The 11,729-nt window shown below is 36.6% G+C and overlaps 2 protein-coding genes across 3 annotated transcripts in view; both read left to right on the top strand.

Moving 5' to 3' along the window:
* Positions 1-226: 226 nt before the first annotated feature.
* LOC126373667 (cysteine-rich protein 2-binding protein) overlaps positions 227-11,729 on the top strand; it is a 35,369-nt gene continuing 23,866 nt past the window's right edge. Inside the window, exons 1-5 of the mRNA XM_050019895.1 lie at positions 227-506; positions 1,174-1,311; positions 4,373-4,521; positions 4,788-4,880; positions 5,313-5,451. Of these exons, the coding sequence (XP_049875852.1) occupies positions 295-506; positions 1,174-1,311; positions 4,373-4,521; positions 4,788-4,880; positions 5,313-5,451 (731 nt within the window). The 5' untranslated portion in view covers positions 227-294. The remainder of the gene's footprint in view (positions 507-1,173; positions 1,312-4,372; positions 4,522-4,787; positions 4,881-5,312; positions 5,452-11,729) is intronic.
* On the top strand, positions 8,379-9,838 carry LOC126374029 (uncharacterized). 2 transcript variants are annotated; one of them, XM_050020491.1, is made up of 3 exons: positions 8,379-8,859; positions 9,025-9,114; positions 9,394-9,838. In XM_050020491.1, coding segments are annotated over exons 1-3 (522 nt in total). In that variant the 5' UTR covers positions 8,379-8,857; the 3' UTR covers positions 9,824-9,838. The 2 variants fall into 2 exon arrangements, with proteins under 2 accessions (XP_049876448.1, XP_049876441.1); XM_050020484.1 differs by lacking the exon at positions 8,379-8,859 and having other exon boundaries at positions 8,955-9,114.

Here is an 11,729-nt window from a genome sequence, read left to right as displayed (position 1 = left end):
TTTTATTGGACAGTTTTTGTTTATAATGAAAAAGACTGATTATGCATCATTTTAGATTCCATAATCTTTTAATTCCTTATAAAAAAAGCTCACAAAAGTTATTTTAAAATGAAAAACAAAAAAATAAAGTTTTATGTAAAATCAAAGGTAATGCAGTCACTCGATAAAAAACCTGACATTGACATGTGATTGACATTTACATTTTTAGGTTATATTATGTCTGTTTTGTTTTTCAATAACAAACAAATCTAATCATAATTAATTAAGCGTTATCTATAAGAAACTGATCTAAAAATGACTACAATTTGCAAATATTGCAATTTACCTGAAGACAAACAAGATAAACCTGGTTTGATATGCGAGATTTGTATTTGTTTCGTGCATTTAACGTGTTTACGGCGGCAAGGAACACCAGGTGACTTTTCTTGCGATGTTTTCTTTGATTTCACTTGCGAAGACTGCTCCCCGGATAAAAATGAAGTGTTTACAAGGAATAGATTCCCATGGTAAGTAATTTAACAAAATTAATTGGGATATTTATGTGATAATGGCAACAATATATAACTATATTGATATGCTACATTACACTCTTTAAAAGAGTTTAAACACAATATTTATCTCTTAAATTAATCTTGTTGTATATAAAATAAGTCTATATTGTTTTGCCCAACCTTGACTCTCTCTCAGAATATTTTTTCCAGTGGTTGAGTGGTTGCATAAGGAGGTCCTGTAGAAAATCACTTTGTGATCCCTGTTTTGGTTAGCATATTACAGGCTGATCACCTGCTATAAGCATGTTAAGCCATTGGTTCCATCTAATAATAAAAACATTTATTTCGGACAAACCACAACTCACATATTTTACTTACACAATTTAACAAAACTAATTAGGTAATTTGTGTTGTTATTATTGAGCCACCAAAGGCCCAGGGATGTGGCAAATAGTTTTCCGTGGACTGTGGCACCTATGTACATTTATATTTTGTGTTCTTTAATAGGTACTTTACTTAAGAATAAAATGAAGAACACAAAATATAAATATATTGCCATGTCAGGGGCCTTCGGTGGCTCAATAATAACCCTGACACGCGGGGTTGCTGAGATTGGTCACCTACCTCACTACCCACACGATAGAAGGATACAGTAAAAACATAATCTTACATGATCTTTCAGGGTAAATGTCCTGCTGCTAACCCTGCACCATCTTGGCCAGCACTCGTATGGCATCAGCAACCACGGGTTCTTTCACTACAAGACTCACATATGCTCCTTCATCGACAGACAGTGGGCGCTCTTGTTTGGGCCACATTTGTAAGTAGTTACTTTAAACATTTTTTGGGTCAATAACAAATTTTCAAGTGGGTCAACAAGGAACTCCTAGCATTGGTCCATTGGCCATAGGCTAGGTAAATTGGCAATCCCAGATCTCCGGCTCTAAACCACTGAATTCCACTTTATGAGTTTGAATTCACTCATGTTTGAATCTAGATGCCATGTTTCCAATATTTGTGCCCGATTAATGGCATTATGCTCGCCCCCTATTACATGGGACTTAAACATAGCTGGCGAGGAGTGGCTGTATACTATACACCTTTGCCTACGCCTTCTCTATTTTTCTTTTTTTTTTCGTTTTTAGGCATGATTATATGTTTTTGAATTGGAGTTGGATTCCTCATTAAAAAAACTTGGAAGAAAAACATTATAGAATTCATCGATATTTCCGAAAGAGTATCAGTCATCCGATTGAAATTACCTGGTTACAAAGACTATTGGACTATAATACAAATATACGCACCAACAGAAGTACAAGCAGACGAAAACATAAAAGACGCTTTCTACGCGAACTTAACCCAAGCACTAGAATCTGCGGACAAAAACATCATAGTAATGGGCGACTTTAACGGACAAACTGGCAAACAAAGACTTGGAGAAGAAAATATCCTCGGGAAACACGGTTCAGGAGAACGTAACAATAATGGCGTAAGAATGATAAACATGGCTTCAGCGAACAACTTAACGTTCCTAAACAGCCTTTATAAGAAAAGACATTCACGAAAGTGGACATGGGAATCCCCATGCGGCACCTATCATAAGGAAATAGACCATATATCCAGCAACAATCCGAGAGCCTTCAAAAATGTCTCAGTCTTAAACAACCTGAACTTTAACACCAACCATAGGATGGTCAGAGCCTCCCTGCACCCTAAAGATCAAAATAAGTCGAGGAAACATTATAAATCACTGAACCAAGTAAACAAGGAAAAACAACCATCCAGATCAGCAAACACACCGAATGAACCTAAACACAAAGTTCAGGAATACTACGACAAGCAGATAAAAAGTCTATACACACAAAAACAAACTCCGAAATTGAAAAAAGAACCCCTTAGCACAACTACCACACAACTAATACAGAAAAGGAAAGAACTGTTTGGAAGTCAGAAAAACAAAGAAACACTGAAAGCCATTACAAAAATAAGTAAAGAAATAGAGTATAGAGTATAAAAAAAGATAAAAATAAAAGACAATTCGACTGCATCAACAAACATGTAACGACGACCGGGGGAATCAAGAAAGCTTTAAAAGAACTGAATGAGTTCACGACCTGGATACCAAAATTAAAAGACAAAAACAAACAACAAACAACCAGAAGAGATTCCATCCTCAACACGGCAACAACCTTTTTCAAGGAACTATACATAAGCAGAAATACACACCACACAATCAACCCAGACGAGACAGATGAAAACGAAGAAACCACTCCACATATCCTAGAAAGCGAAGTAAAACATGCAGTAAGAACCCAAAAAACGGATAAAGCACCTGGACCCGACAATATCAGAAACGAACTAATAAAAGCAACACTACCCGAGCACATAACGAAATTAACAGATATATACAACACCATCCTAGAAACAGAATACATACCTTCACAATGGACAAACAGCACAATTACATTAATATACAAAAAAGGAAATAAAGACGAAATAGGTAACTATCGTCCGATAAGTCTCATGTCGAACATCTACAAAATATTTGCAAAAATCATGAATAGAATAACAAAGCAGCTTGACGAAGAGCAACCCAAAGAACAAGCCGGCTTTAGGTCAGGCTTTTCTACCCTAGACCACATGCACTCGCTAAAACAACTAATAGAAAAGTGTCAAGAATATAGATACACTTTATATCTAGCTTTCATCGACTTTAACAAAGCATTTGATTCCCTAGAACACAGTCACATATGGAATGCGCTCAAAAAGCAAAGAGTAGAATCAAAATACATCCGAATAATAAAGAACATCTACACTGAAAGCTCAGCCCAAATCAAACTAGAATCAGAAGGCGAAACCTTTCATATTAGCAGAGGTGTCAGACAGGGCTGCCCCCTCTCACCAAAAATATTCACAGCAGTCCTAGAAGAAATCTTCAGAAAGATGAACTGGATCGGATTTGGCATAAATATAGACGGTACAAACATAACTAATCTTCGGTTTGCAGATGACATTGTGTTGATATCAAGCAATGCAGAAAATCTACACATTATGATACAAGACCTCGCCAACACGAGCAAAGAAGCTGGCCTTACAATGAACAAATCCAAAACCAAAATAATGACAAACAACATAAAAGAGAAAATAACAATTGATGGAGACCAAGTTGAATATGTAGAAAATTACGTATATCTGGGCCAACTCATGTCATTCAAAGACCAAATGCACCTAGAAATCGAGAGAAGGGTGACAAACTCCTGGAAGAGATTCTGGTCTTTGAAGAGTATAATGAAAAACAAACAATACTCGACCAAGGTTAAAAGGAAGATATTCAATACCTGCATACTACCCATAATGACATACGGTTGCCAAACTTGGACAACAACCGTGAGAAACACACAAAAACTAATCACCTGTCAGAGAAGTATGGAAAGAAGTGTACTAGGGCACTTGAAACTTGACAAAAAAAGAGCAATATATCTAAGAAACATCACAAAATGGGAAGACATTATAACCAAAACGAAACTTCTAAAGTGGAGATGGACCGGACACATGTTAAGAGAAAAAACAATAAAGTGGACCAGCCTTATCACAAACTGGACCCCACGAAACAACGCCAAAAGGAAAAGAGGCCGACAGATGCAAAGATGGTCAGACGATCTGAAGAAAATAGCGGGCCCACTATGGCTAAGAAGAGGAAGAAATAGAGATACATGGAAATCGCTAGAGGAGGCCTTTGTGTCGAAAGGACGCACTACACAGGGGACTGTTGGTACTTAAGTTATATTCAGTTATTTTATCATTGTAAACCTGTCTTGTGTTTAGTTAAATAAAAGGCTTTGAAATTGAAATTGAAATATGTTTTTGAATTAACATTCCAGCAAGCAGAAAAAGAACTGGGTGGGCACAATAGCAGGCGCTCTCTCGGTGTACAACCAGCTGTTTTTTCGCTCGGGCTCCGTCGCGCTGGGCGAGAGCGGCTGGTGGAAACTCATGCACAACTTCTCGCCCGCTGTGGCCGCGCATGTTAGTGAGTATCGGGTTCACGGGCTGGTTCAAACAACCAACCACCCTTTCAACAATAGACTACTTCTCAAAATACGAACAGAATCAGAATCAGAACGTGGCATGCATGTTAGGGAAAAAACAAACTTATCGATTGCGACAAAATTTTTTTGCGCATGTGAGCCCTGCTGGTGGTAATTTGTACGGAACCCTCGGTGCGTGAGTCGGACTCGCCCTTGACTTTTTTACTAATTAATTAAGTTTAATAACGGTATATATTCCACGTTTCAGTTCAAGAGATGGCTCGTGACAAACCAAAAGGGCGGCCACGCAATCAGATTGCCTTGGACAAAACTCTTTTTAGAGCTAAAATCACTGAAATGGGTAAGTTATTCCTTTTACAATACAATACAAATACACTTTATTGCACCAAAATAAAAAGAAATAATTACAAAAAGACTCCTCCTCCCGTTTCCCTTCCCCCCCTTTTCTTTTTTCCTTTCTTTGGTCTCTCCTTTTCTATTTAATCATTGTATTACGCATAATTTTAATTTTCAATATGGAATGAAATTGCCCTTTTTTATTTACAATGAATAAAATAAACTCAATGGTTACTGTAAACACGCAGTTATTATTTTTTTTTTTTTTTTAATTTCCCCCGAGGGTTAAGTCCACCCTCGAGAGGAGTATATTCTAGACTTAATAGCATCAAACACAGAGTTGTAAATTGCATGCCTTAATTTAAACTAATTTAGAAGTTATTGTCCATACACGCAGTTATTAGGAATATGAAGCAAAATGGACTAATTTTCTCAGGATATCAAGACCTGATCAACACTGCGGCAGACGTGCCCATCCCGGGAGTAGAACCTGCGGCCAAGAAACGCAGGCTGGACTCTGATGAGATGAGCGGTATATCTAGCACGTCGTACTATGATCTTCTGGATTCTGACAGGTAGAGTGATATAATAATAATAATAACTTTTATTTCGGACCAAAATCCAAATCGTGTTAGTGACAAAAAACTAAAAACTATGTTAATAGGAAACTTAGTATCTATTCTATTTACAGCAGAAATATGTTGCCCCATGCATTTTTGTCCAGTGGCTTGAGCGTTGGGCTCACGATCCGGTGGTCCGTGGTTCAAATCCCGGTGGGGACATATCACAAAAATCACTTTGTGATCCCTAGTTTGGTTAGGACATTACAGGCTGATCACCTAAAAAAGATCCGTGCTTCGGAAGGCACGTTAAGCCGTTGGTCCCGGTTATTACTTACTGATGTAAGTATGTAGTCGTTACATGAGTCTTGTCAGGGGCCTATGGCGGCTCAATAACAACCCTGACACCAGGGTTTTACATCTATAGGCCCGATCAGTAGGTAGTTATTGGGCATTCTAAATCATCTTTTTTTCTCAATTTCACTCACAGCTCGCTCGCCCGACGAGCGAGCTGTTTCGCTTCATTTCGAAAAAAGATGATTTAGAATGCCCAATAACTGATTCGAAATTGTGGAGACCGATTGCAATTGAAAATCAACTAACCTGGTTCCAAGCTACTTTGACACTAATCTCACTATTGTATTTGAAACATAATTTTTATAACATCCAAATCACATGCTTTTGTCTAGGCCGGAGGCTCGTACCTTCCAGATTCAGATCTACTAAGCTTTGACATTATCTAGGCCGATTGCTCATGCTTGCTACAGCATCCAGATATGTCGTGGCTGTTCTGTTCTGTCTCTGTACTTGGTATCTAGACAAATTGTCCTTAGGTTTAACCTACTAAACAAATTTTCTGTATCTAGGCCGGTTGCTCGTACTTTTCCAGGTTTACAAAGCTTTGATGTGTACTGTGCTGGTTGCTCATGCCTGTAAGAATGCTATGTAGGCATACAGATACATCGAGGCTATCCCTGTACTTAGTACCTAGACACAGATTTTCTGCCTAGACCGGTAAGTAACCTTCCAGCAGGTACTGTTCCACATCGTGTACTTAAGTACCGCAACGGACAACAAGGATATATCTAAAACTCTTGTGCACTGTTTGAACACTATGAACCAAATGATCGCAAATTGCTATCTGAACTTATGAACCTGGTAGATCAAAAAGTCTTATTCTGAACAGGAATCACGAACTAAAACATTGTCATATGATTTGATTGAACGGTATCGTTTTTATGTCGCATTGTCATCTGTAGTCCTTACCGAAACAAAACGACATCATAAACTTGTAGGTAAAGAATAGGTGTCCAAGTTTTTGCTTTAACTAACAAGCGCAACGTGTTTAGAAAGTGAAGGTTCTGAATATGAATAAAGTAAATTTTCAAAATAAGAAGTAAGTATATGGATTAGACATTTTTGTAAGATATGATTTTGATTATGATATTTCCTCCTTGTTCAGCGGAGAAATGAAGTAATGATACCGCCACAATTTGAATTATAATGTAGACAGTATTCTTAAATTATATTTATATTATATATTACTATATTTAATTATTAGTATTTTAAATTTATAAGGAAACTATTATAAAAGGTGGGTTCAGATTATTATGAACATTTGTTTGGAAACAAGGTTATAACAATGCAGCAGACTCTCGAAATTGGTAGTGTGTTGGAAGTGAGAATTATCGCCCGTGGATGGATTTTGTGCGAGTTTTATGATGTTAAAATAATTGGATATGAGGAATACACTTCTATACTCCTCCCTGCTTGGCCTTTAAGGAGAAAGTTGCGTCATCTCGGTCAAATAATAAAGGCAACCGTGCTCAGAATTGACACTGACAAAAAATATGTTGACATGGTTGATAACTGCGATCGATAAGAAAGGCTATTATGATTCTTTTTATATGGTAAAAGAAAATATATGGTACTTCATGGCTTCGAAAGGTACGTTATTCATCGACGATTCATAAATAACTTTTGACTTGCAGATCCCTAATAATTATTCTCATGCAGCGACCGTTCATTTTTGCTGACAAGTTAAATGTGCTTTGTTTGTGTGTATACGTATTATCTATCTGTTTTGCTGATTGTGTTAGATGTTTGTTATGTGTGTATGTGTACAGTTGACAAAATATTTCGAAGCAGTTTACGTAACTACTTACAAAAGTCGCAAATGATAATGACTTAAATGAAGTACATGTCGTAAAATCCGACATAGGGATTGTGTCCTTTCTAACATGATGAATAATTGTTATGGGCTACATGCTGATCCCCTGTCACTGTAAGGTTCACCATATCCATCTTAGGACTTCGTATCAACAGTAGCTGCAAGTTGTCTTTGATTACTTGTGGCTCTGCCCATTCCATTAGGGATTATGGGCGTGAGTTTATGTATGTATGTAGTTATACGTATAATTGGTATAAAATATTATATTCAATATAGTTAGTTAGGTACATACACGACGTTGCTCACCTCACTATAATCTTTTGTTAAGTCCAAAAATAATCTTTAAAAATATTAGAGTAAAAAATCTGCTGTTGTTTGATTTGAAAAATACAAATGAACTATTCTGTGAACTGTACTCGGTTCCCATCAGCGGCGGTTTTATTGAATTAATGCGGTCCTATTGAAGTGTATCGTTTCAAATTACTTAGCAATAATAATTATCAAATGAAAAATGATATTTTTGTTTTCCACACTTTGCAAATTTTGCTGTGTAAGAATCAGAAATAACAAACATTTTAAATAAGTATAAAATTGTCATCACGTATGTATCCCGAAGGGGTATGCAGAGGTGGTTATAGATACCCACTTCTCGCTAGATATGTTTAATTATTGGTTACAAATAAAAAATAAATTATATCCTAAACAACAAACATATTATTATCTCTAGACACACTAAACTTTTAAAAGGATTAAATACAACGTACATACCTGACGAGAATAAAAAATACTAGGCATTTTGTCTGATGTTAAATCTTACTATTCTGCCCTAAGTTATAACCCGAAGGGTAGGTTAATGTAATAGGACGAACCTATTACCATTAACCGGGCACAAATCCTAGAAACCACGCTATATCGACTATTAATGATTAAGTCAAATCAAAATCAACATTAATGCAAACACATAAATTCTAATTTAGTGTTTTTTCTCTTATCTAGAGGTAAGTAATTAAGGTTAGAAAAATGTTGTCAACTCCTGGTGGCTGTTGTGCAACTTGCAACATTAAAAACCCTGAACTTACTCAGACCACAATATTTTTTTGACGTGATTGAATCGCTCGCGAGTGCTAAGTACTTATCTGCGTGCTCATCTACGCTCGACATCCTCAAAGTTCAGCCCTTTGCAACTCGTTGCCTACATAGCTGCAAAGACTTCACACACGCTTCACAACGAGGATTCACTGCGTTGAAATAATGTTCGTAAGTTTTACTTTCTTCCTTATTTTAAGTTTATTTTTACTTTAACTTAGACCTAATGAAAATTCAAATTTCAATTGCAGTTTTTCTTTAGTGTTCCAGTGCATTTTTAGTGTTTAAAAAAATATGATATTGAAATTAAAACTAGTTTGTTCTCTTGATAGGTCGGACTCTGAGTATGAGAAGCGGGCTAGAAGGAGCAACCCGGACATCAAACATCTGGATTCGGACGACGACACAACTGCTTCAGTGAGGTGAATATTTTATCATAGTAATTTCAATATGAGTTAGAGAGTTCTGGGCTATTGCTATAGGAATTATAATTTTGTTAAGGTGGATCATTTTCTATACCAAACTTACACGTATAGGTTTGCACAATTCACGTTTTGTTGATTATTTCAAAAGTACTTAGAAATATATTTTTTTTCTCATTTTGCGAAAGCTGCAAATTTAATTTTTATCTGCTTTTAAGTAAGAAACAAAACATTTTGTAGTTTGAGATAAGCATTTAAACCTTTCTTTTATTTCTTTAGTTCCAAGAAGAAAAAGCAGCCGAAATCAACGGCATCAAAGCGCAAGCCTTCGAGCAGCAGAGCTGCTTCGCCACCAAAAAAAGCCTTAAAGAAGACTTCTGGCTGGTGCTTGGAAAGCGACAGCGACGACGACGTGGCTCGCTACAAGAACGCTACCGAGCAGATCAAGTCGGCCTTCACCAAGCGAGTAGCCGACGGAGTTGTGCGCCGTACAGCCGATCTCACCGGCGACTTATTTGTAGAGCTAAGGCTCTACAATATCAAAGACATACGTAAGGTACAGCCGAAGGACCGGTGGGAGAAAGCGACTTTAAGCTTAAAGTATCAAGCAGATAACGACGCGCCGGAGCTGGTGCCGTTACGAGAATTTGTCCGATGCTGTAAGAAGCAATTTACAGAAGAAGGTGTTTTTTTCGCAGATAAGAAATGAAATTCGCTTTCTCACGGTTATTCACGTACCCGTACATTTAAATGCCATCTTACTTACTACTTTAATTTTAAACTTTCATGTTTTATTTTTCTAAAATTGTCTTAATTTGCTTTAGTGACTTAATGCTAGATATGTGTTTTAGGGTTCTATGAAATATAATATAAATAGTTTTGAATTCTATTAGCGCATTATAATTTACTTAATAAAAGTTAGATATCCCACGACGGAAAATATATCAATACACACACACTTCTTCTAATATTTACATAACTATCTAACAAACTAACTGAGCTGCGACTCTGCCGTTCGAATGTTCGACAAGCAAATATCTTGAACTTTAAAGGAGAAACATCTCTTTAGTTACATCTCTTTGGTTTAGTTTTAACTTTTAAATTATATTGTAATAGCTCCTTATTGTCCTCAAGATGTCTAAAGTTACCAGGTCCGTTTATTGTTCAGTTTGCGATTTATCTATAAAAAGTAAAGCTTTTTCCGCTCATTTGCGAAGTATTTTGCATAAAAATAACAGCTCTATTATAGAATGTGAAGGTATAGAAAAGATAGCCAGCGCATTTCGCAGTCGTATCGCGTCATACCGGGTTCATTGCGAGAATGAAGAAAAGTATAGAGCCAGGCCACCGATTGCGTATCTGCGCGCACTGCGCCGACGCCTGCGCGCCCTGTTAGATGCGCGTCGCGAAGCCTTTGATACTATCAAAACTAACTTTGACTTTTTTGCAGAATTCTCTTTGCCTAAAGATAATACAACCGAAACAAAGTCTTTCGCTACAGAAAACATAGTTTTGCATAAAAACTATGATTTCGATGAATTGTTTTCTAAAATTAGTCATATAATTTCTACAAAAATTGATGAATTTCAAGAGCGTGACAGCGGGTGGTCTTTCGTAGGGAATTTATATTTGGAAGTTAACATCAACAAATATAATCCATTAAGAGGTTCTGCATTTATTGATTTACCTAAAAGCATTAAATTTAGACGCGCTTGCCTTAACATACAAAATCGAGATAGCTTTTGTTTCTTGTGGTGCATTATGGCAGCGCTATTTCCTGTTAAAAATAATGCAAACAGAACATCATCTTATCCTCACTTTGATACTGTGCTTAACACCAGCAATATGTCTTTCCCGGTCGGTTTAAACGACATAAAAATATTTCAAAAGAATAATCCAAAGATCAGTGTCAATATTTACGGTCTCCAAACTACTCTAAAAAACAAAACCGAAGTAGTTGGTCCGCTCTACAAGACTGAACGAAAAAGAAAATATCATGTTAATCTTCTATTACTAGAAAACGGAACTCAGTCCCACTATTGTTTGATAAGACATTTAAGTCGATTGCTCAGAACGCAGATAACAAAACATCACGGTAAAATATTTTTTTGTGATGAGTGTATGATCTTCTTTAGCAACCAAGATAAACTTGACAAACACGTATGTAGTGGGGTCAAAACCATTTTACCAGACCAAGGCTCTATCATACAGTTCAAACATTTTGAAAGAATGCAGGATATGCCATTTGTCATTTACGCAGATTTCGAGTCTTTATTACAGCCAAATAATAATATAGAGCAGGACAAGTGCACACGCAATCTACAAAAGCATGTGCCTTCCGCATTTGGTTACTATGTTGTTTGCTCTTACGATAACTCTTTAAATCGGTATGTATCCTATCGCGGTAAGGATTGCGTCGACAAATTTCTCGAATACCTTAGAAGAGATGTATTAAAAATTTATGATATTCTTAACAATCCTGTTAAAATGCTGCCCTTGACCGATGAAGAAAAGCAAAGTTTTTCTAAGTCCCATTATTGCTACTTGTGTAACAAACTGTTATTTGAAGACAAAGTTAGGGACCACTGTCATTTAACAGGTCGCTATCGCGGTGC

This window comes from Pectinophora gossypiella, chromosome 2 (assembly GCF_024362695.1).
Source record: "Pectinophora gossypiella chromosome 2, ilPecGoss1.1, whole genome shotgun sequence".
Taxonomy (NCBI): Eukaryota; Metazoa; Arthropoda; class Insecta; order Lepidoptera; family Gelechiidae; genus Pectinophora; species Pectinophora gossypiella.
Note: the sequence above shows the minus strand (reverse complement) of the source record. Positions and strands in the feature narration are given on the sequence as shown.

What these genes read in the sequence shown, in the direction of transcription:
- LOC126374029 (XM_050020484.1), top strand. Translation starts at nt 8,987, where the DNA reads ATGATATTGAAATTAAAACTAGTTTGTTCTCTTGATAGGTCGGACTCT. An exon ending in GACACAACTGCTTCAGTGAG is followed by an intron (nt 9,115 to 9,393) that starts GTGAATATTTTA and finishes TTATTTCTTTAG; the next exon opens with TTCCAAGAAGAAAAAGCAGC.